We start from the raw sequence: 25,110 nt of genomic DNA, 5'->3' as shown, positions 1-25,110 counted from the left end.
AACTCCACCTCTCTCTCTTGCTCTCTCATACGCCCACACACCTCCCCACTGTCCATATATACGTAGATGCATAGTCACGTTCATTTATCACTTTGCTGCCTCCTGTTAATGTTCGCACGTTGGCACCTGCATGACAAAGACCCTCCGGTTTCTGACATGAGTGTCAGCAGCAGGCGTGGCAGCATTCTACAAGGAGGCATCAGGTAGGTGTCAAAACATGTTTGTCCCCGGCCGGCCACCATCCAGCTCGACTCATCCCCACCGTGCGTCTAATTTCAGTCTGCAAGATGTCTGTCGCCAGAAGAGGAAATATGTTTGACATCTTCTTTTTTTTTCCTCCTGCGCGGCATCGTAGCAGTTGCTTTCATCCCAGGCCGCTCCCCTCCCCTAGCCCCCTCCTCTTCTTTCTTTTTCTACGCCTAATGCAAGCATTCCTGCCCCTCCCCCTCCCCCCTTCCTATAGGTCCCCCTCTGCCGGTATGGATCTGTGAAATGTTGGCAGGGGGTGCTGCTATGGCACAGAGGCTCAGCAATAGGCACTGCGATGTGAGGGAGAGGAAGAGGCGAGGAGAGAGAGCAGATTGATTCCTCTGTGTACAGCAAGATCCTTTTCATTTGCCCCATCCTACACTAGCCGGCCGTGATGCACCAACCAAAATATTTGTAAGGTGGCCGGTGACCAACAGGACATTGCTCTTTGCAGATATCAATAATCAGCCAAACTCTGACCCGTGGGAGCTGATAGCAGCAGTGCTGCCTGTGGATGTCAACAAGAGGTTTGAAATTAACAGACATGTGATGTTCTGATGTTTCTCCTGCAACTGCAGAAGGGAAACTCCGACTTTTTATGGATTTTATGATTAGAAAATGAGTTGCTTACGAAAATGCAAAGCCTTGAGCAACGAGCAATAAATCTTGTAGTGAGTGACCCAATGCCTCCAACAATTGGGACATGCTTGATGCTGCGTGGACGCATGAAAAGAAAAAGAAAATAACAGCACTGTGGGCTATAACAATCTCTCTTTATTCTCTATTCTGAACAATCAGCTTGAAATTAACAGTTCTCACAGGTACCATTATTATAAAAGGCCAAAAACATTTGTTGTCAGGTCTCTCCTCGTAGTAATAGAAAGGATATATGAAATTCTAAATCAGATAATATACTAATAATAATAATGAATGCTGTTCCGATAAAACCACTTTGTAATATTCACTGGGCTCACACACAAACACAGATTTATTCATATCATTCATTAATATCGTCGTTACTGTCCAGTATCTTCACTCCTCTGTCAAAGTCTCCCTGTCTGTCTGCACTCATCGTTCAAATCCAAAACTCAAAGTCTGCATGCCATTTCAACCGCTATCTCCCCCTCTGTCTCTCTATCACTCTCTACCTCCCTCCCTCCCTCTCTTTTAACCTTAAAGTGGTTGCATTTCGTTTTTGGTCACTCAAAGGAAACATCCTTTTGCCTGAGTTACCACTATAGACATTGCGGTGGTTAACGGCGTTTCAGAAAAGCCTAGCTGTGTTCGTGATACCTTGATGACTCTTCCGCACCATCGGAGGATTAAAACTGAATTCACATTGACTTGGAATGGCGGCGTCCCCTCAGACCGCCTGGGTGACCTCGGTGCCGAGACCCTCCATCATGTCGGGCACTGCGTCGGGAACTCCCTGGACATCCCCGCTCAGGTTCATGTCCTTTTTCAGTTCAAAGTCACTCTTCTCCTTAATAGGCATCTCCTCAGGCTCGTCACTTCCGTTCACACACTCCTCCTTCAGCGTGACAGTAGTGGCAGTGGAATCTGTGCACTCTCCATTCACAGCTGGAGTTGCAGGGACAGTGGGGCTGTCTAGATCTCCGTTCTCCATCTTGGTTTCGACCTCGGGCTCAGGGGGAGGAAAGTCTTCCACAGAGGCTTCAGCGACCTTTTCAGACTCAACGGTGATATCGCTGGCAGACACAGACTCGGAGATTAAGATCTCAGGGATGGCTTCTGCTGCGTGTGGCTGAGCTGCGGGAATCTCCTCTGCTGCAGTCTCCAAGATCTCAGGTACTTCTACCTCCACAGTCGGTTCTGGCTCAGCGTCTTCTACTTGTTCCTCTGCTGCTGGTTCCACTGGGAGAGCCTCTTGCTCAGGCTCTGATTTTAGTACTTTCTCTGGTTCTGCAGGCTCTGGTGATTGTTCTACCTCTTGCTCTGATACTTTCTCTGGAGCTGGGGCTTGCTCTGGTTCTGGTTCCGGCTTGGGAGCTTTCACTGGCTCTGGCTCCTGCTGTAGTTCTGGTACTGGCTCTGGGGCTTGCTCCTCAGGGACAGGGGCAGCAGCAGGCACCACTGTCTCCTCCACAGTCACTTCAGGCTCAGTAACAGTCTCTGGGATGGCCTCTGGCTCTTGTTCCTTTGGTGCTTCCTCTGTGATGGCAGGAACAACCTCTATTTCTGGCACAGATTCCACAACTGCAGCAGGTACTTCTACAGGGAGGACTTCAGGTGCAGGTGCAGCTGCAGGCTCAGGTTCAACTTCACTTTGCACAGGTTCCTCTGCTGCTGCTGCGACGGCCTCTGGGAGCTCTACTGGGGCAGACTCTTGCACTGCCAGAACCATTTTTTCTGCTGCTGGAGCAGCTATTACAACAGGTTCTTCAACTACTGGAGCTGTTTCCAACGCTGCTGCAGCTGGTTCTTCTGCAACTGGAGCCGCTTCCACTGCTACTAATGCGGGTTCTTCTATGACTGGAGCTGTTTCCACTGCTGCTAAAGTGGGTTCTTCTGCAACCGGAGCAGCTTCCACTGCTACTAAAGCGGGTTCTTCTGCAACTGGAGCAGCTTCCACTGCTACTAAAGCGGGTTCTTCTGCAACTGGAGCAGCTTCCACTGCTACTAAAGCGGGTTCTTCTATGACTGGAGCTGCTTCCTCTACTGCAGCGGCAGGTTCTTTTGCAACTGGAGCTGCTTCCTCTGCTGCGGCGACTACTTCCTGTACTGGAGCAGCCTCCTCTTGTGCTGCAGCAGCTGGTTCTTCTGGAGGTGCAGTTTTGGGCTCTTCTGGAGCCGCTGCAGCTTCAGTTACTGCTGCCACAGCCGACGCCGCAGCTTCCTTCACCACATTGTTGGCCTCAGTTATCACCTCAGCTCCTGTGGCCAGGGCTCCATCCTTCACTTTAGCCGATTCCTCTGCACGAGCAGCTAGCGCCGCGATCTCATCCTTCGCTTCTTTCGGGTCGCTCACGTCATATCCCTTCTTCTTCCGGCTAATTTTGTTTCCCATGATGTGTCTCCTGTAGGAACAAGTAAAAGAAGATGTGATTTAATATGAGTAGTGCAACTTTGTTTAATGTTGGCCTGACATTAATCATCGATGTTTAAATATGTTTAAACATTCTCCAAGAAGAACGCAATATCTCTTTAAGACACAGTCAGACAAACACATTCATTCCTTTCATTCCTGGCCAGTGTGTCTCTGGAGTGTGGTAGAAAACCCATGCCACAAGGAATCTCCTCACAGAGAGACCCCTGGAACTTGTGCTAACCACTGAACCACTCTGTCCCCATGTTTGCTGGTGATTTCACATGTGTATGTCTACTCAAGCAGTCGTTGCAAAGAAACTCTCTTACTACAGATTATATATGTAACATCTAAACTACATTCCTTGAGTCATGGAAATACAAGTATTAGTTACATGTTTACAAAATGTCCAAAATGCAGCATGGGTCCATGCAGATCCTTCAAATGTAAATTCTTCAGAAAGGAGAACTGAGAGAAGTCTATTGTCGAGACGTGAACCATAAGTTCAATTAGGAGAGTGTTCTGTGCCAAACACCGTTTGGCAGGAAAAACAAATGTAAATGCATGGGAACCACTGTGAGAACAACTCCACAGTCTCTCAGGCCATTCAGAAGTGTCTGGGTCGGCTTGGTGCCAAATGAACCCACAGCTGAGTTGAACATGTATAGATTCCGAACTAAAGCTAAGTCAGCATTTTAACCCTAATCCGGGAACTGTGAGCGACTCTCACAAGACACATAGAGCGACCAGAAAGAGAAGTTTCATTACCATAAAAAATCTAAATGAGATAACTGGATCGTATGCACCGCAAATCAGTTTAAAACCACAGAAATATCACTGACACGATCAGTGAGTGGAGGAAACGCTGCAGACATGTAATTATTTGTGTTATTGCCACAAAATTTTGAGGAAGATTGCAACACATGTTAACTTCCCTTCAGAGGCGAAATAGAGAACTGGAAGTTTATCTTGCTGATTGTGTTTCACGCCACCAGGAACAAATCGACCTGTTAGCATTTTTCTGCACTGGTGATAGTTTCGGGTTTATATGAATTTGATTAGTCTAATCCACATTGCCTGGGGATATTCAACACAAAAGCAAAGGAATTGTACGCAACGTGTTTTATTTTTCTACCGGGAGGAGGGTAGTTACCCTGCAGGGCAGCATGTGGTTACAGGTATACGATCAATCCGGGAACTGTCCATAGTGCTGCAATGGAGCAATCAAGACCGGATGCACCACACACCAGGCATGCTGGGATATTCTGCTTCACCATGACACAGATTTACACTCCATGCATGTGCTATCCTTTGGCATGAAGAAGAAGAAGAAAAAAAGGAAAAAAAGCAAGATGTCGACTGTAGCAGCCAATTCTGCTTTTAGATCTACTTCCACATCGTTGTAATTGTTTTTTATTGCGGGTGACATCTTTTTTCTTTTTTTTATGCCAAACGCATGCACTTGATTTGCACATGTCCCCCACCACCAAATCAGACAAAGCTAAATGTACAGTTACAGGAGGAATAACCTTCAAATTTCATATCGAATTATTGTTCATCGGTTTCGTCAATTTGTCAGAGAATTCGAGTGGATGGTGGACGTGATGCGTAATGCTGATATTTCACGAGACACCAGCAGCAGCAGCAGCAGATACCGGGTAGCATGTGCCGACCGGTAACAAAGGATGGTGCCTCCTCTCCAGCGGCTTCTCACTGACCACAGGGTAAAAAGGGTTGAGGGGCTGAGTTGGCTGCAGACACCGATGCCAAGCTGCGGTCTATAGTGGACTATAGGCTACCACATATGGTAATTACACCAAGCCCATACAGTCATTCAGCGGCCACGAACACTTGAGATAAAAAAGCTGCCTCCATCCCCCACCCACCCACCCACCACCCACTGCTGCTGCTGCTGCTGCTGCGGCTCTGCCCTTTTTGTTTCAACGAGCCTTTTTCCAAAATGTCCAACAGACACAGGCACAGGGAGAAAAAAGACACGACATCCAGGACACAATGAGTAGAGACACAACTTCGGAACTTTGTCGTTGCACCTTTAAAAAAAAAAATGAAATCTGAGGTTGCTTTTAATCGCCGAGTATTTGAAATTAGAAATTAGAAAAAAAAACCTTGCATGCGCTGAAAACCCAAGAAAAAACGAACAAGGCTTCATTACATTGAAAACACTGAACCCTGTCTTTAGTAAGGGAGCCCTGGTAATTAGCATATTTACGTAATAGGATCAAAAAAGAGAAAAGACGGAGAGAACAATAGCTACAGATTAAAGGCATTTTTTTCTGACTCAATCACTTCACGTCTCTCTCTCTCTCTCTTTCCTCCTTCCTTCTTTCTTTCTCACACAAAACCCCAAATCCTGCACATGTTTCAGCTGGAAAACAACAGGCTGTGATAAATAAAATATATACAAAAAGACAAATCTGTGATGAAACCGACCTGTTTGTCTATGTAGTGTTCAGCAGGACTTGTTCTCCAGGCTCCCTCTCTCCCTCTCTCTCCCTCTCTCTTCAGGCAGGCTGGATGTGATAATGGAGGTAAACCTTGAGAGTGACAGCTGCAGATTCCGCCCCTGCTCTCTCTCTCTCTCGCTCGCTCTCTCTCGCTCTCTCTGCTCGAGGTGCAGTCTGGGAGGTTGTTGCAGCCGTGGAGCGCCCCTCGCAGTTTTCTCGACATCTGTCGCTATCTGAGTCCAGCCTATACCCCACCACTGCTCGGGCTGCAGCCCACCCCCTCCCGGGCTGTGACCCCTCCCCTGCTGCACACACCTACTCCTCTGCATACTTCTCTGCTGTTGACTATACACAACTGGGGATGTATATATACAAACTAAGCTCTGTAGACAATTGCAATGGTTCCTTGGTGGGTTTTTCTTCTGTGACAAGGGATCCTAGCAATCATTGGTTAGGGCAGGAGGATGTGGCTAAACATCACAGCAATATTTAAAAAAAAAAAAAAATGATATCATGTCCATCGATAATTATCAGAATAAATGTCACTGTCACTTTTAAGTTTAAAAATAGATTTTTATCCTGAGTGAAGGTTGTGGGTTTTCACCTCTTCTAATCAAAGAATTTACAAACACTCTCCAAAAAGGAAAACATTTTTTAAATGTGAAGTCGATCAATTGTGTGTTTTACCTCCTCGCTGCATTCAATTGATATGAATTCATATTGTACTCTTGTTTTATTGATATTGATGAAGAATGGATTTCAGTGTTTGGACTCTGCTCGACTGTATAGCTCATTTTAATGATATGATGTTACAAGTTTCCTTTATTATGTTAGTGTTTTTGTTATAAATACAAAACAGTAGTTGTATGGGACAAGCTTGTTTTGGGTGAGACTTGATGAGGCTTGATGAAATTCAACAGTTGACTCTTTCAAGGGACAAATCATCTCAAGGGACAAAAAGATCAGATGTAGTGTATCAGTTCAATTGTATCCACTTGTAGAGTCTGTGAAAAGAAAGGTGATAGTGGGTGTTTCCCTGTCAGATTCCCTTACAATCACATCCATTTTTCATCCAGTACCTCAACAGCTTGGAATATAAAAAACATCTAAAAATATAAAAAGCTAAAAACAAGTAAAACTGTCCCAAACATGTTTCCTTACAAACACAGTGAGGGCTGGAACTCCCAGTATCAGGCCATTTGCATTCACATGTAGAGTCTGTGAAATGAAAGGTGAGAGTGGGTGTTTCCCTGAAGGATGCACACAATCACATTTTCCTAACAGTTTCTCTCAGTGAAACTGGAGGAAAGAAAATCACAAAGAAATCACTGATAATCTGATTACATCACTCAAAACCAACCGGCCTGGTATTTAATAACAAACGATTGTGATAAGCAGCCAAACTGGTTATTTACTCCTGGTTTACGCATATTTGGAAATGTAGCTTAGATGCAAGGAAGAGCTCTTGGTGCATGTAAGAAATTAATTTTGTAAATAGATATTTATATATTTATAATTTTTTGTATAGGCCTAATTATATCTTTTGATTTAGTGAACCAATGGAACAAAGTCCCCCTTTGTTTTACTAACAAAAGATTATCTTATCTTATATTCAGAGTGTTACAGATTCAGTGCTAGACGTCAAATCATGGTCCAGTTAGTTTTGTAATTTAAAGAGTTGTTTCTTTACTTTTCTTCATTTTACTCTACTTTATTCTTCTTTCTTTTCCTTTGTATTCTTTTCTTTTTCCCAGATGGGGATCTGAAAAATAAACATTATCCCTCATGTCAATGAATTGAATACCTGAGTATTAATTGGGGAGACAGCGCCCTCTCCTGTTACTAATACTGATAGTACAACACAGTGTCTACAGCGACACTTTGTTGGGTATTAATTCGGTACTCAACCAAGATAATACTAATATTGCCTATAGTGCTTATTTTTTTTTGGAGATTTTTTAAAGACTTTTTGAAGAATCGAGCTGCATATTTTACCACAAAAAAATAACAACTTTCTGTTGTTTTGAGACCTATAGGTAATGATTTATTTGAATGCTCTGTTTACTTTTCTGTGTCCAATATATCTGTAAGAGAAGCGGGGGACCATAAAACAATCTTTGTTGTTTGTTTTCCTTGCTGACAGCACAGCTACATAGTGACAAATGAGCAGCACAGGCGGAGTTTCACATGATGTAAAATCTCTGGAATGCATTCCCAGGAGTCCGAACTCCATCCCAGCCAACCCTGCTCCACACAGACAGACGACTCACAAACATGAGGGGAGGCCTTGGAAAAACCCTCCAGAGTTCTCATCAAGCTGATGACCAAAGCTCATTTGTCTGCGGCTCTGACTCAAAGGCTGTGGAGATGGAGAGGTACAGAAACAGGTGCTGGGGCTACAACAACCTATGGGCCAATCGCTCTCCATCAAAGTGCAGGAATATGTCACACTGCTTTGGCTAGGGTTGTATTCCTATAGAGAGAAGAAGGGTAAACACTGGGCGGGTTAATATGTTTCATGGATATATAAATGAACTGATGATAATCCGGTTTCAAACCAAACAATGTGATTGATATTTGAGGTTCACTTTCATATTTAAATTGATTAACACAACTATCAAAAAGGGCCTGAAACCCAGTCTATCCTGAAATGAAAAAGTATCTGCACAGCAACCCAAATAAAGTACCACATTGAAACTCTGTCTCCTAATGAGTAAAAAATCTTCACTTAAGTGTGTGAAGGAAATGTAACATTTTGACCACAATATAATCATGTTATTTCTCCTTTGATTGATCATGATTGAATCTCATACAATGTAACATTGATCATGCTGTATCCTGTACTACTGAATGAATCTTGGCCTGGTTGCTTTAACTAAGGCATCGTTGTTTCATGTCAACCTTTGACTTTGTAAGAACCCCAACCAGAGTGGCAGGGGTGAGCCAAATGTGTAAAGACAAAGAACTGTTTCCCATCGGTGTGCATATTACAACTAACCTTTGTCGTATGAACCATTCCCTGAGCATTAAAGTGTGACAATACTGAATGAAGAGAATTGTGTCTCGCTCCAAGCTGGTAGAGTGGGATTGTACAAATTGCCACGACAATTACAATCTCATTGTTATCATATTTCAAACTTGTGTGGTATAAACAGATAGTTTCCAATGTTACAATTCAGTGATTGCATAGTATCAGAGTAAAGGAATAAGTCAATGGAATGAAACCATGATCAGTGGTTGTGTCAGAAATGCCCGCAGTGAGAAGGCTTTGATTACATCATGGTATCACTATAATATTTTCACAACTGCACTTCATTGTTGTTTTGGTCACAAAACAATATCCCTTTAAGAAAAATGATATATCTCAGATTTAAATGTCATCAGTTGATGCGTTAGAATGCCATATGCATAAGAGTTATTAAAAATATAACGACAGTGAAGTCAAATTGATGCTTACAGATTTTACTAATAGAAGTTTAGTTTTTCCCTTTCAGTTCTCAGCCAGAAACATCACCATCTACTGGACACTTTAATCATAAACTGGTATAAGAAACATGAGAGTCTCATCTGAATGAATTGGCTTAAATGGACCAACAAAAAAAAATACATATTACAAGTGTCTGACCATAATAAATAAATAACAGTTACAGGTGTGATCCTCTCTAAAAGACATAAAGTGCTTGTACTCTCGATGGAAGTATGTTGAACTTCTGACCATAATAAATAAATAAAAATCACAGGTTTGATCCCCTTTAAAAGTCAGACGGTGTTTATACTGGTCGTGTACGTTTGTTGAACTTCTGACCCCAATAAATGAACGAATAAATGAATGAATAAATATATCAATTTAATAAATAAATAAAGGTTTGATCTTCCCTGACAGTCAGAATGTGTGTTTATACTCGGTTTGTGAGTGTGTTGAACCTCTGACCAAAGGTAATGATTGTTATCATCTTTTTCTTCGTCCTCATCAGCTGTTAAAGGAAAAACTGCTATGATGTCATGTATTGGCATGTGGCGAGAGGGGCGGCTCGATTATTCGGTGAACAAATTGAACTCACTATTACACCAAAGTCCAATACTATATTCTTCACGTGTATATATTAGTACATAACTTTGTACAAGAAGCTGATCAACTCATGGAAAGTGATCAATAGCGGTCGCGAGCGCAGAGGGTCGCTGTGTGTCCAGCGCGGCGTGGCGGTGATCGAATGTAGCGCACCCCGCTGGCTACTTGAGGGAGGGCGGTGCTAGCGGTGCCCAGGCAGCAGCAGGGCCTCGCCTTTGTGGTTGTAGGAAGAGAAGATGGCTCCCGTTCTGGAGAAGCAGCTCCTGGGCGCAGGCGACAACAGCAACGAAGACGAAGAAGGACAAACCCTCTGGTAAGCCCCGCTCTTCTCGCAGCAGCCTCGTGCGGCCCGAGGCGTCTCGTGTCCGAGCCCAGCCGCCACGGTTCTGCTTTGTCACTGCCGGGTTGGTCAGACGCCGGCCCGGCTAGCTGCAGCGCTAGCATCTCGCTCAGGCTGGGGCGGTCAGTGTGTTAGCTCCTCTGCTAACGTCAGCTAGCCGGGCTACTGCTGGTTAGCTAAACAACACCGCGCCACTGTTAGCGGGGTTTACTGATACAAGAAGTGTGGTTGAAATGACTTGTCAAGTGTGAGAGGAGCCATTCGTGGTGTCAGGGACATTGACAGTGTCACTGCAGTAGCCGGTTAGCTCCTTTTTCTGCTGATAAAGCTAGCTAACATCAACATGAACGTAAATGGGAACAAGCTAGCACCAAATCTGACAAACCGAAGCATGCAGAGGAGGAACAGTGGCTCCACTCAATGTCTGTCTCTGAGGATCGAACTGTGATGAAGCTTCAACTTTTAATTCCAGGATTCAGATCGTCAGCTTGGTTTTACTGCTTAAACTATAACGTACCACAGATGACCTGTCATTTCCTGTTTGTGTGATACCGTGGACCCATCGCCGGGATAAGAAAAAGTATAATAATCCTTGTTTAGATCGCAAGTTATTGCCATGAAACGCCACCTGGCAAGTTAGTGTTGTGGTAGCAACCTGAACCTACAGTATGACCCGAGCTGTCAATGAGCCACTGGACTGTGAAGCTAGCCCCTGTAGCCGTTTTTTTTTCTCACTGTACGTCCTGTTATTTTCTTGCAGGACCTCGATACTGAGTGAAGTTTCCACCCAATCGACCTCAAAGTTGCCATCAGGAAAACACATCCTGGTGTTTGGTATGTATTTTCTGAAGCCACACGAATGAAAGCCTGTGCTTTTGCAGGGGTTTCAGTGCACTTGCATTAGTCAAGCTTAAATTAGGTGGAGGGCCGCAAACTGCAGAATAACACTGAATGTACTAAAGCTTGTGACTCCACATTTATTAAACTGCCTGCTCTGTTAGCTGGCTTTCTCCCAAGGGGATATGCACATGAGCAAAAGTAAAAGTACAGGCTTATGCTGGGTCATTTTGGTTTGGGTGCACCCTGTGAAACACTGCTTTTAACCCAGAAAGATGTATGTGAGGTGTTGTTGCCTTTTAAATGTTATGAGTAGATGATTATGTTGAAGTTTAGATGTGTTTTTTTTTAATAGAGAGTACGATTATTAATGGTACATTTACACAGTATGTTCTGCAGTAATCAAAACTATCACATTAGCATGCATGTGTCCATACTGCTACGACTGATATATAAAATATCTGGCAGGTGAGGATGGATCCGGAAAAACATCGCTTATGGCCAAACTTCAAGGAGCTGATCACAACAAGAAAGGGAGGGGGCTGGAGTATCTGTACTTAAGTGTCCACGATGAGGACAGAGACGGTGAGTCTACCTGCTCTGTTGTTGTTTCACAGCAGTAGCCTTTATTGAATAAGATTCCATAAAAAAACGATAATCGTGCTGCATGTATGTAACCTGGATTTGGCTTCTCTTTTACAGACCTTTCCCGTTGCAATGTGTGGATCCTGGATGGGGATATATACCACAAAGGCCTACTCAAGTTCGCTGTTTCAGCTCAGTCGCTACCTGACTGTCTAGCTGTATTTGTTGTGGACATGTCACGGCCCTGGACCATTATGGATTCTCTACAGAAGTGGGCCAGTGTGCTGCGTGACCACGTGGACAAGCTCAGGATCCCTCCTGAGAACATGAGAGAAATGGAGCAGAGAAGTAAGTGCTACATGACGTTCTCCACCCACATGTGTGTCTCAATTTGGAAGCTTTTGGAAATGAAACATTCAATGGGTGTAACCTTTTCCTCAAATCCTTGTTTCGGTTCAGACCGAGATTTTTCTTTTTCAGTCATATAACTGAAATATGTATGCACTGTGGACATGAATCTTCTCTGGGGTTCTGCAGTCTCAGGGTTATTATCCATCATTAGCCAACTGAACTAGCCTGCTGCTCACTACAGACATGATCTCTCCATCATGACTAAGATAATCAGGTGACTCATGCAGTTGACAGCCAATAAAAATGGGTGTTATGTTATACTTACAAAATATCCAGCTACCTCCTACTTAATAATGATTAAGTGTTTAATTTGCTACCCTGTTAATTGTAAAATGAGAAATGATTCTTGCTTCACAAGTTAATTACATAATAACAGCCAGACTCATTGCTGACCAGTTGCTGGGATAAAGAAGAGCTGGCTCGCTGCTCTGTGAAGGCGAAGCACTGTACAACATTACAGCCTGTCATGGATTGTTTCTTGCTCATCAGCAGAGAGGCCCATGATCCTCAGCTGTGTGTTCTGGCTGCAGGCAATAACTGCAAATCAATGCGTGTGATGCACTCAGATGTTGTTCTCCTGTTAATTTTAGAATTGGTTATCTCTCTTATGAACAGACCTTTTATGTTGGCTGAGATTGTTGCTTTAAAGACGAGCTAGGTCAGCCTGCAGGGTTGTACAGTGGGTCCTTTTCTGCTTCTAAAGTTTGCTTGCTGCTGCTGCTCTAGAAGTCTGAAAAGGATTTATCATTAAGAGTCTTGCCGTTTTCATTTTAAGTGTTTTGAATGTGACAGGTTAATACAGTGACAAGTGGTAACACGTAGCTGTGTGAGCTGGCAAGTATATGGAGGGAAAAAAAGTGGAGCTTGTAGCCAAGTGATGACTAAAGCACATTGTTAACTGAAAACACTTCTAATGATTTTGAATGGGTGCACTTTAAAGTTTCCTTTCCTGACATTACAGGAAGTACTGCCTGGAATCTATACAATCCACAGTGTCTTCTGAAGATGTTTTCTTGAGCATTCATTATTCAAGTTGTAAATTTGTAGTTGTACCTCAAATTTTGGTCCATTTGTGGGGCTTCATTTCAGACCTGTTTGCCAGATCTCTCGAGCGCCTGTCCACCTTCCTCTCTTTGACCAAACCTTTTGACCCTCCCCCACCACCCCCACTGACACAGTCAGATTTCCAGTTTAGCTAAGACACATCATCCAGATAAAGCATCTCCCAGCATATCAGTGTGATCCTGTGATGTCAGTAGCGCATTGGTGAGACCGAGTCAGACTATGTATTTGTGGATGTGTGTGTGTGAGGGAAACAGACAGACTGGATGTGTTGGCTAGAGACTTTTGTCCAGAGAGTCTTGCAGTCGTATTGCATCATTGTTCCCTCCCCTCCAACAGCAGCGTAAGGAAGGGACGTAAACTGAGTCTGAATCAGTGGGCTGGACGTTCTGACTCGTTGGCTGTAACTGAAGTAGGCTGGCTGCTGAGCGGCTCAAGTCAAATTACAGATTCAGCGTGCTGCTGCCAGCACCACAAGTTGAAATGAGAGACATTTCACTCAGTGTCCTCAGTGGTAGTGACGGGATGGGGATTGTTTTTAGCTGCAGTGTTTAGGAGAAGTGTGTAAGCAAACAACTCGGGTATTTTGTTTTCACTCTGTCTTTTTCTCCTAAATTAGAGGAAGCAAGTAATGTGACAGCTGTCAGTGTTTTAACCACAAGACAGCAGCAACCAGTGGACAGTTAAACACTGGTGTAAAACCTGGGGTTGTCTTGAAATGCTCACTGAGACCATATTTGTTTTATTGGTGTTACTCAAAGAAGTATTTGTTTGTAGCTAAAGATTTGTTTTAGCTTGTTCAGGCATCTTTGCAGAAATTAATGTTAATAGCAGAATCACTATTCTTTGTTTTTAAATATATAATTGTTCAGTTTGAGCACTTGAGAAAATTGCTGTATAATTTGCATAAGGCTGAGCCATCATATAAATTTTGACCTCACCTTTGTTTGTGGAGCAGATAAAAAGGTGTTGTGGGGCAAAGTCTGTCTGTCTTCAGCACTCTCACTTTGTATTTTAAAGTTTCTCACCACCCAAATATTATTTTGCGTCACTTGACATCACATGTAATCCGAGATTCATGTTTTCATGTCAAAAACCAATCATCCGAATAAACCTCTGCTCTCTCATCTACTTTGTCAAACACCCTTGTAATAGATACAGGGCCCAATGATCAATGGATGACAGTGAAAGTAGTGGATGAGTGATGTTTTTCACCATAAGTCACTTTCAATATATTACAACACATCTTAAGGAAATATTAGTAAAGTAAACATTGTCAGGTTTGGATGGATTCTTTTTTGTTATGGTCTGTCTGTGTTTTCATTCAGTAGAGCTCAGATGCCTGCCCCTTAAGTCTGCTGGAAGGGATTTGATGAGAAGTCTGACTGTACTTATAGCAGCCATTCACATCTCTATCTAATCAGGTTGTGTCTTCGTATATATTTCAGCGAGGGCAGAAAAAGTCCAGAGATGTCTCAAATCTAGCTTGTGAAAGGTGTTAAGTCAACACGTCAGATTCCTGTTGAAAATGTACATATTTGTGCATATGCACTGGATTTGTGTAATCCTGTATCCAAGGAGGGCAGCGTTTTGGATTGCTTGTAACACCAGTTCTCGGCCCATATCTTAAATCCCATGTCTGAAAGTAAAGGGCTTGGCTCTAAGCAGCAAGTCTGTCTGGCTTTGTGGGCTGTCCCCTATTGCATTCCCGAAGCTCCTGAGGAAGTAGGCCAGGGCTTCCTGCCTATAACCCCCTTGCATCTCCCCCGCAGCTTTGTCAAGCTTTGTCTGGTAGGCTGAAGTAGCACAGGAAAGCAAAGGATGCTACGTATTTACCTTATAGCTTTCACTTATGGTCTGTTATAGAAACTGTCGACATTTTTGATTAACAGTTAACAATTTCCAATGATACTAAAATATTACTATGATAGAAATGACTTGTTGCATGTGCAGCATATTACAAGTAGCTCCCTAGCTTTACCAAAGGTACTAGCAAAGATGACATGCACAACAAAACATTAACCAGTTGTGGAAAAGATACAGTGTGGACGAACTTCGTTGGTTAAAGGACCTTACTTATGATGTATTTATTTTTTCCCAGGCACCATAACAATTTTACATAATTTTATACTCGTCACTTAAACTCTTCAGTTATACTTCTATTAAAGGCATTTCAATATGCGTTTATTGTGCTGCTCTGTATTTTCACTAACAGTAAGGTATAGTAAATAATTTATACATATTTCTTTTTTACTCCCTTTTTCCCCTCTAGTGGTAAAAGCGTTCCAAGAGTACACAGAACCAGAGGATACCAACACATCCTCCCCACAGAGACGGGCTCCAACAGCAGGGGAAGACGAGGCTGTTGTGCTCCCGCTTGGGGAAAACACACTCACACACAATCTGGGCATTCCAGTGCTAATAGCTTGCACAAAGGTAAATCTTTCCTACAGCCTCGAAAGCCTGAAGTGTGACATTTCTACATTTTACTGAGAGACTAGGTAGTGGAAGCGGGTCAATAATCATACTTGTTGTTTACGTAACTCAAGAATTCCAGTTGTATCATGACACAATCAAACACAAATGTCTATAGGATAAAAATATGTTGGAATTTTATAGCATAATGTTTAAAGATTTAAAAAAAAATTCTGACTGTTTTCATCGCTTTAACTTGAACAGATTTTGACCATATTTCCTGTGACTTGTTGGCAGAGGCATACGACTGCAAGGCGGCAATTCTAGTTCCCTTCTTCAGCCACAGCCGTTCTCACTTGTCAGTACGTCTCAGTACTTAGCGCTGATGCAGTCTTGACTGGCTATCAGGACATATGGACTCATAGTGTCTGTCCACTCCACGCTGATACATTTGTGTTAACTTTTATTCATGCTTTTAGTTTTATGTTGTGCTTTGTGAGGCAGTATCCTCTAATAAAAAGCTGGCATTATACGTGCTCCTTCATCCTCCAGGCAAAGAGCAGTGCTGAAACACAGTGTTGCCATCAGCAGAGCTTCACATGTTCGCTGTGGCTAGAAAATTATGAAAGTGCCTTTTTTTCCTTTAGTGCCTCTGTCTAGCTCTTGTCACACTATTCAGCTTTGCAGAAGATTGTTGAAGGGCCTTATTTGATATTTATAACTGTTTGGGCTTTTGAAATATAATTCCAAAACTAACAAATGGGGAAAGCTGCAGTAGGAATCCAGGGACAGGAAATACTCTTATTTCAACGCTGTCACTGCCACATCACACCTCCATGAACACACCCCCTCTGTCAGCAGACAGACAAGTATAACGATTCACGAACAACAACTAAACAATTTTGGTGATTTTTAAAGACCTCTAATAATGCAGAAACCTTGGAATATAGGTGCTTTCATTACTGCTTCTTTCTCAGTCAATGTGGACTGACTTGACGGTTTCGCTGGTTGTGTTTTCACGATGTCAGTCTGTTTGTGTTTGTCATGCTGAAAAAATGTGGCCCTGGAGACACCTACTGTCATGGGAACTACAACAGAGGTGGTTGTGTGTACTTTGGCAGATGTTTGTCTGTCTGTGGATCCCTGAGAACTGAGTATTCATGTAATTGTGCAGTATAATCTCCTAGGAGCTCTAGGAATCAAATCTGTTTGTTCCTACTAGACACGGCACAAACACAATTATTGTCTGCGGGTTTTAAAGATGCAGAGCCCAGTGTTATCTTGTTCACATGTAAATGCTGACATTTTATTGTCTCTCATGAAAACATTTCTTTCCCCCTCTCTCTGTTCTCTCCAGTGTGACTCAATCAGCGTACTAGAGAAGGAGCATGACTACAGAGAGGAGCAATTTGATTTCATCCAGTCCAACGTCAGGCGATTTTGCTTACAGTGTATCCTTTTCATGCATATTTGTCTCGAAACATGGTCGTTAGATTTCCATTTTCTGTGTAAACCTAAACAGCCCGTTCGTCAGTTTGATTTGGCTCGTGTTATTCGGGTTATTATCAATCAGTCTACATTGCTGCCTTGACTGAACTAAACAGATGGCGCCGGCCTGATCTACACCTCAGTCAAAGAGGAGAAGAACCTGGATCTGCTTTACAAATATTTAGTACACAAGATTTATGACTTCCAGTTCACCACACCTGCCTTAGTGGTGGAGAAGGATGCAGTTTTCATGTAAGTGATGCTCTAGTTTAGTTTGTCATGACTTGTTTAGTTTTGATTCAGTATTACTAGCTGCCACAAGCAGCCTTACCATCAACTAATTATCTTAAACAGAATGTATAGTTTGCATTTCCTGTAATCTACCTTTGTCTTGTATTGTAGTCCGTCTGGATGGGATAATGAGAAGAAAATTGGGATTTTGCATGAAAACTTCACAACAGTCAGACCCGAAGATCCTTTTGAAGATTTTATCACAATGCCTCCAGTTCGGAAGGTATGACAGTGCAAATACTGAATACAAAATGTGCCAATTAGTTTTGAAGCCAATAAATAAACACATGCAGCATCAACTATTTCAGAGCTTCCTGCCATTCTCTCTTTCTGTTATGTTCCTCTTTGCAGCTGGTTCATGATAAAGAGATAAATGCAGAGGATGAGCAGGTTTTTCTGATGAAGCAACAGGTAAGAGTCTCTTTCCTCCATATTTAATGAATTCTTTCTCCAGCAAATGAGAATTTTTCTTAATCAAATAAAATTTAATTTCCTGGATGGACTTAAGATGTCTCAATTATGTATTTGGCTAAACTTGTGTGAACAACTAGTTAGCTGGTGATCCACTCATGGAATTTTTATGGTAACAAATGTTTATTGTTATCATGTTTTGGGGAACATTTGGAACTTCCACCTGATGAGTAATGTTGCCTTCGCTTCCTATTTTGTGGATAAATATACCAGGAAGGAAGTTAAAACACACATTTAAGCGAGTCTCCGGCTTCTCTTCTGTTTAAATGCACCAATTTTTATTTATCAAAATCAAAGATTTTTCTGTAGTTGTACGGACGTGAATAGATGCTTCAAGTCCTGTCCTTTTATACATGTGTAGATTTTTCACAATTAGATAAATGGTAATTACTGTTTGAATAAAATACAATTTCCAGAAAATTCAAAATTTGTTCAATTTGGCCTTGTGCTTTCCATTTGACTGTAAATAGAGACCTATTGTTGGAATACCATTCCTGTGACCTGAATGAAACTGTCCTGTTTTGTCTCTCCAGTCTATGTTAGCAAAGCAGCCAGCCACACCAACAAGAGGAGCAACAGTAAGTGTCTTAACATCCCTCAACCGGTGGATTATTTTTCTCCTTTTCCTCCGAACTGTATCATGTTTCCTTCCAGATACTCTCACTGAGCGATTTGTTTGTGGTCACAGTCTCACTCTGGGTTTCTGTGTTGCAGGAGTCTCCTGGACGGCAATCGTCGGCATCTCCCAGACCTGCAGGTCGAGCTGGCCAACCCACCTCGACCAGCAGCTCACCAATGGCTGCAGTCAAAAAGCCTGACCCCAACATGAAAGGTAGGATCTCTTAGTGGTCATATATTTTGACATCTAGTGACTGTGATGTTTACACTCCAGTGCTCTGTAGTTTGTCTCAGTGGGTGACATAATTACCTCGACTGATTTCAAAACACTCTTTCATCTTACACAGTTATTTAATTAAAACTTACAACCATGCAATAGAACTGCCTTGAACACGATTGTTGAAGTCTTGGATGTTTTGTAGCATTAACCCATTTTCTTTGAATTGCTGCTCTACTGCCCCCAAGTGGTAAAAGCTAAAATATTTCACACTTAACATTCCTGCACTCCATGAGTGGCCACACAGAAATATTGACTTTCTTTCCATCATTTAGTTTAGTAGGGGGTTTTACATTCCACCTTGAATGTTGGCTGTAACTACATTTATTAATTGTCGGTTTACCTTTACTATACCTAACATTAAATATTCTAAGCTTTGCTCTCACTCTCTCAAAACTTTGTCAATACATTTTTGCCTGATAAAGGAGGTTTTGTTGAATGTTTTCATATCCTTATCAAGCACCTTCTACTTAAGATAGAGGGAGTCATATGTTTGTAAGACTGGAAATCCCCCTGAGACAAACGTGTATCTGTATTGGTGAGCCTATGAGAGTCGGTGGTCACGTGGACCAAATATTTTTCCATAATTGACTGAATGTTAAGACAAAGACTAATGTTAAGTTATTAACACACAACACTGTATATAACCACATTTAGACAATCTGCAGCTTCCCCCCTTCGTCTTGACTTGGGTTTAGTAAATCCTGTCGTCTTTTTGGATCAGAGCACAGGCTCAGATTTCAGAATAAAATTAAGATGACCTCTGCATCAATCTGTCTTGAAGCATTTCATAATGCTTAAAAGAACCCCCTGTTTAAATCCATGCAGACTGGGAGGAAGGTTCAAAGCAATAAAAGTTCAATTGTTTTTCATTTCTTAAGTGTTGTGGTTGATGGTTGTTAAAAATATATATTTATAAGTTATAAATGTATCCAAGTTGTGTTTGTCATCTTGTTATTTTTAACAATTTTAAAAAGAAAAGCAGGTTTAATTAAAAAAGCAATTTTTTTTCTCATGCAGCGGGGGCTGCCAGTGAGGGAGTGCTGGCTAACTTCTTCAACAGCCTGTTGAGTAAAAAGACCGGGTCCCCAGGAAGCCCAGGAAGCCCAGGAAGCCCCGGAGCTGGAGCAGTTGGATCTGGAGTGCAAGGGTCTGCCAAGAAAACAGGTAAAACCTTTTGTTCTTTAATGCACCTCGCCTCCGAACGTCCTCTCTATTCTAAAAACTTGTTCCCTGCAGGTCTACAGTTTAGATTTTATCAAAACAGTTGTGTTATTGACATTCTGTGCTTTTACATCCATCTCAGAGAATTGACAACATGCAGTCTTAACACAACGGGAGTTAGAAACAAAGCCTTTTGTTGATAGTGGAGCATTTTCCCGTTTGGAGTTTTATCTCTGCAGCCTGAAAAAGAACATTAAAACAAGGAAGAAAGAAAAGTTTTTCTCTTTGACTGAACTTCTGTCGACCGAGGGAACATGTGACAGGCCTGTATGCACAAAACCTCAAAACCATGAGGGTCACCATGAAACTAATGTCAGTCACTCCACACCATGTCCCACAGCTTTTTTCTCAACTAATTCTTGTCAGTAACCTCGGCTGTTTTGCACGTTTTGCCCATTTTTGAAACTGTTATATTCAGTAAATATAACAAAGTCAAATACTGTTTATGATATAGCTGAATCTACCCAGTGAAATATCAAGGAAATCATCGCTTAACTCATCTCTGTGTCTGAGACCACTGACCTGACTTGTTGTTCCAGTGCTGAGCAGTGTTAACATCTCTGAGACCCAGCTGAAAGGATAATGCATGAGTACATGATTCCTTTGTCCAATGATTAGTTTTGCATGTTTGTTAACTGTGGCAGGGAGCCACCCAGCTCCAGCATGGGACCGCATCACCATCCAACCCCCCCCCCCCCCCCCATGCTTGCTGGCCATAGAAAACTGTTATTTATGAACACACAGAAGCTACAGGAGATTACCTTTGGGCTTTGTCTCCTGTTTTTCCCAAGGGCAGAAGCCGGGTTTGACTGATGTCCAGGCCGAGTTGGACAGGATGACTCGCAAACAAGACTCCATGGTTTCCGCCAACAACATCCCACCGCCGACAGAAAACGAAGCGTGAAGGCAACAAAAGCCACTGCATCGTCCACTGCGTTAATACTTTGGAAAAAAATACATTTTTTTAAATAACGACCAAATTCCCAATGTCTATATCAGTCTGCACACAAATGGGTGTCACCGAAATGAGTTTGAGATGCTATCAGATATGCTGGTGTTCTGGTGAGTTTGGAAGAGAGAGAGATGACAAAGATGGAGGTGTTAATGAGATGGAACGCGTTGAAGGCTTGGCTTTATTTCTGTCCTCTCTTCCAGTGTAAATGTTCTTTTTGTGAGGGATGTTGGGATGATGGAAATGTGTGCACACTCCCTATCAGCCAGCCTGGTGTGCTGGGCTGCAGGCACCAAGGGTCTTGGGGGTAGAACATGCTCTCCTCATGGTTTAAGTGGAAATATACTGGCCCTGTGGCCTCTGGTTCAGCTTATCTGATGGAAGGAATTCGGTTGCGATTGGAATGGTATTTAAACAACAAATATATTCAATGAAAAAAAGTAATTAAAATATTTGCAAACATATGTAGTATGTAAAAAGAAAAAATGTTGGGATATGATACTGATGTATTTATACAAAGTTCTGTCTTTATTTTATTTTGTGCACCATTTATCGGTTTAATGAAACATCATGATCTGCAACACGTAACGCGATAAATGCCACTTACGTCATGACACTAATGTGACAAGTCCAGATAGCTGACAGCATATCATAACATTTGACCTCGGCATCCTGAAGGATTCTGTAAATATAAAATTATTCCGTTTAATCTGGATTTTGTATAAAATGCAATTCTGTCCAAATTCTGAAAATGGCTTCTTTAACTATATGAGACTCGTAGAGGTTGCAACAGAATCTGTTCTTTAGCTACAGGTATGTATATTCGGGGAGGGGGGTGGGCAGCATCTTTCCTACTATAACTCCTAAGTGCCTCGCACAGTTAGCTGTTCGTGTCTTAGTAGAGATGCTCGTCTGCGGAAGAAGAGAGGCCCTGTAGCACAATCGGTTTTTGTCCATTTCTTGTCATCCAAATAATTTATTTCATTTTACATTTTTGTTAATGTACAACAAGCCTGTGGTCACTGTTATTTTTCAGAATGAAAAGTTTCTGTGGCCTAGTTGCTAGTGTTCAATAGAGCAATAGCTTGAATGCCTTCATAGAAAACTGTAAAGGCTGCTGATATTAAGAAGAGACCACAGGGTGGAACTTTTTGGGTCCCTCAGAAGAACACTCGCTGTAGTTGAAACCACTCGCTTTGCAGCCAAAACACACACAACACTTCTCTGTGGTTTGAACAAAATGAGATATTGTATAGTTCAGTGTTTGACGGCACTGTCCTCCCCTTTTGGCTTCACATGGTTTATTCACACTGTACTTCACATGTCAGTTACAACATTCCCCGTTTCTACATGAAGTAGTTGTAGAGACACATCCCTGTAGGAAACCAGTTCATTTCCCGACAGATCTTTTTCGTGCCGCCTCTTTGCCCTTTTTAAAACGACGACCTTTGCCTTCAATGTACAGCTAACAGTTTGTCCCACTGGGCGCCCTGCCTTCACAGGAATGCTCCTAATTCATGTGTGTGTCCTTAAGGGGGTTGCTTAATTGTGTTATGTAATTTCTTTTCTTTTTTAAAGTAAAACCATTAACTGTACCATATCAAATCATCTGTAATAATATTGATGGTTTCATGGAGCCATGTTATCACTCTTGAGTCTGTATGCAAGGCCCTGCTTAATCCACCGGATAGTGAACATCAGTAGCTTTCACAGATAAATGGGATGTGTGAAGAGAGCAGCTGTTTGTTATTCAAATAACTGCAAAAAGGAGAAAACGGGCATTGGAACATGGAACCAAAGATACATAGTCACTACTTTCTGCTTTTATAGATGATAATCATCCATATGATTAATCTGTGGCCGTTTTTTTTTTTTGTCCTACTGTTGCATGGAGCTCTTGCATTCCACATTTCAGACCTGCCTATGATCTCTGTTTTGACTAACACCCTAAAAATGCCTTATTTCCACCATATCTGCGATGTGAGAAGTCAAAAAGAAAAACCTGCCATAATTGTGTAAATTCACTGAAGTGGTACCGAAATGCAATTAGGCTCAACGTCATTTACTCTGTAAGGGAATTACCACAACATGCATGATGCTACTCAGCTATTATGATTTACTTTTGATCCAAATTAAGCTCTTATTCTTTTAATTCTCTTTATTTCTTGCGACTGGGTGGGACGTGCACCTGAGGGTCTGTTATCCGAGGTGGATAAAGCACAATTTTCAGAACAGCCAGGAGCAGAACCACCACATGTTTATTTTCGCACTTTTCCATGGACACTTTTCCATGGACACAGAATGCATATTTTTCTCTCTTGCCTTGCCTTTTTAGATCATTTAGCGAAGAACATAGAATTTAACCTACACCTTAAAACTGCATTGTTTACCTGCATTTGCTGCTTAAGTTATGGAAAGTGCCCCTTGTGGTTAACCATGGAATAATTTCTTTCTGCCGGTGATATTGTACGTTCAATGTCAACCCCGTGGAAATGATTGTCATTACACTTCTGGAATGTTTTTTTTCCGGGGACATCTTGAAGTAGATAAACCAAATAAATGTCCATTCATTTTCAGGGTCGTCCGTTTTTTTTTTATGCTCATGAAACATCCCTTTGTATCTTTTTACATCTTACACAGGCATGTTTTGCTTCAGTTTTTTTAAATATATATAATTTGGCCATTTACACTGTTAAAAATGAGTTTTGTAATGTCACCCTAAGCTCTGATTTGTCCTTACAAAACAGAAACACACTTTTTGAATTTGGAATTTAGCTGAGTGGAATGAAGCGCTCTCATGCTGCGCCCGTCTCAAAGTTGCACTAAACTCTTCATAAAGATTGGATGTTGCCTCTAAGATGGAACAATGACCAGATGATGTTAACTTTTGTACTCAGACGTCAGTTGACAGCAACTGCCTCCTCACGTCCTAACTGAATTGCCTTCGACCACTATCGACAGTCTGCATCGATGTGAGACTACAGAGCTTCTGCTTCCAGTACTTTTTGTATTCAGGATATCATAATATTGTAAACACGTGGCTGGCTGCATTCTTCTGTGTCCTGAACTAATTAAGAAGTTTGATTGTATCACTTAAACACAATTGTGTCGCCGCGTGGATTCTCGCTTCTTACACCGACAAAGATAAGGAAAATGTTTATCAGAACCCTGGCTTCAATAAAACCAAGAATCCAAACTGTGGTTGACTAACATTTTTGTGTCTATTGTTTTTTGTTTTTTTTTGCATGATATAAAACATTTACCACTTTCATAGCGTCACATCCCTAAATCCATCTCATACAATAACACCAAACAAAATTACTATTCATTAATGTTATTGCACTTAAGCTCATTTTCACATGTGATAAATATATCACAAGCTCCACCAAAGGTAAAGACGTTACATAGTGAATTTGATTTTTTTGCAGCATCTCCAGCCCTCAGCAATTAACCTGGGCAACAGTTTGTTCCCACTAAAAACCATATGAGGGCAGTAAAGCACAGGGAAGTGGAGTTGCATCATTCCAGCTAAGAAAATGTAGGTTTAATCCTTTTTTTTAATTTTACAAACTGTTAATCCCTGAACTTTTAAACCATCTAAAAACTTCTCTCTCCCACTATTTTTCTCCGCTCACCTCAACAAGTCGAAGCAGATTCTGCTGGAGGCTTCTTCCTGTAATAAGGGATTTTGTAAGGTCTCGATTTACAAATACAATTGAATTATCATATTGTAATAGTAGGCTAATGGCCGTAATAAGGCAGGAATCAATATGTATATTTTCATATTTATGGTTGATATGGAAGCCCATTACTGCCACTTAGTAAAATAATCCCCTAAGTCATTATAATGAGAAACTTTCTCGAAATAATGACGTACCAACTGAAAACAATGAGTTACTAACTCAAAAAAACAAGTTAGTATCTCAAAATAACATCTCAAGATAACATAACATTGTCACGCTAACTCAAAATAGTTATTAAATAACTCAAAATATGACTTAACAACATAACGAGCTTAGTATCTCAAGGCAATGAAGTATCTTAAAATAATGTCAACACTAACTGAAAATTATAACTTAATACATTAACTTAATGACTTAGTATCTTAAAATGACTTAACATCTCATAATTCTGACTTATCTTATGATGTGACATACCATCTGGTAATTTGGACGTATTATCTCATATTTTCTAGGACTATATAAAGAAAACTGCCCTCACCCAATAATAATCATAATCATAATAATGATAATAATATTAATTATAATAATAATCCCTAGAGGAATAAAGGGGTCGTTTCCTCGGGCCTG

General features: G+C 41.6%; 2 protein-coding genes across 3 annotated transcripts; one reads left to right on the top strand and one right to left on the bottom strand.

The window, feature by feature from the left end:
• Positions 1–1,001: 1,001 nt before the first annotated feature.
• On the bottom strand, positions 1,002–5,999 carry si:dkey-56m19.5 (fibrous sheath CABYR-binding protein). Its single transcript, XM_053428433.1, has 2 exons — positions 5,747–5,999; positions 1,002–3,287 (listed from the first exon to the last, which is right to left on the bottom strand). Exon 2 carries the CDS (start codon positions 3,275–3,277, stop codon positions 1,613–1,615), a length of 1,665 nt encoding a protein of 554 aa, XP_053284408.1. The 5' UTR covers positions 3,278–3,287; positions 5,747–5,999; the 3' UTR covers positions 1,002–1,612.
• Positions 6,000–9,983: 3,984 nt separating this feature from the next.
• dync1li2 (dynein, cytoplasmic 1, light intermediate chain 2) lies at positions 9,984–23,376 on the top strand. 2 transcript variants are annotated; one of them, XM_053428636.1, is made up of 13 exons: positions 9,984–10,142; positions 10,930–11,003; positions 11,475–11,591; positions 11,709–11,939; positions 15,337–15,500; positions 16,837–16,930; positions 17,084–17,219; positions 17,370–17,481; positions 17,610–17,669; positions 18,263–18,307; positions 18,444–18,561; positions 19,645–19,791; positions 20,645–23,376. In XM_053428636.1, exons 1-13 carry the CDS (start codon positions 10,066–10,068, stop codon positions 20,659–20,661), a joined length of 1,392 nt encoding a protein of 463 aa, XP_053284611.1. In that variant the 5' UTR covers positions 9,984–10,065; the 3' UTR covers positions 20,662–23,376. The 2 variants fall into 2 exon arrangements, with proteins under 2 accessions (XP_053284611.1, XP_053284530.1); XM_053428555.1 differs by having other exon boundaries at positions 20,640–23,376.
• Positions 23,377–25,110: the final 1,734 nt, after the last annotated feature.

The sequence above is a fragment of the Pleuronectes platessa genome, chromosome 1 (assembly GCF_947347685.1).
Source record: "Pleuronectes platessa chromosome 1, fPlePla1.1, whole genome shotgun sequence".
In the NCBI taxonomy this organism is placed as follows: Eukaryota; Metazoa; Chordata; class Actinopteri; order Pleuronectiformes; family Pleuronectidae; genus Pleuronectes; species Pleuronectes platessa.
Note: the sequence above shows the minus strand (reverse complement) of the source record. Positions and strands in the feature narration are given on the sequence as shown.

What these genes read in the sequence shown, in the direction of transcription:
- si:dkey-56m19.5 (XM_053428433.1), bottom strand. Translation starts at nt 3,277, where the DNA reads ATGGGAAACAAAATTAGCCGGAAGAAGAAGGGATATGACGTGAGCGAC.
- dync1li2 (XM_053428555.1), top strand. Translation starts at nt 10,066, where the DNA reads ATGGCTCCCGTTCTGGAGAAGCAGCTCCTGGGCGCAGGCGACAACAGC. An exon ending in TGCTAATAGCTTGCACAAAG is followed by an intron (nt 15,501 to 16,836) that starts GTAAATCTTTCC and finishes TGTTCTCTCCAG; the next exon opens with TGTGACTCAATCAGCGTACT. An exon ending in CAATGCCTCCAGTTCGGAAG is followed by an intron (nt 17,482 to 17,609) that starts GTATGACAGTGC and finishes TCCTCTTTGCAG; the next exon opens with CTGGTTCATGATAAAGAGAT.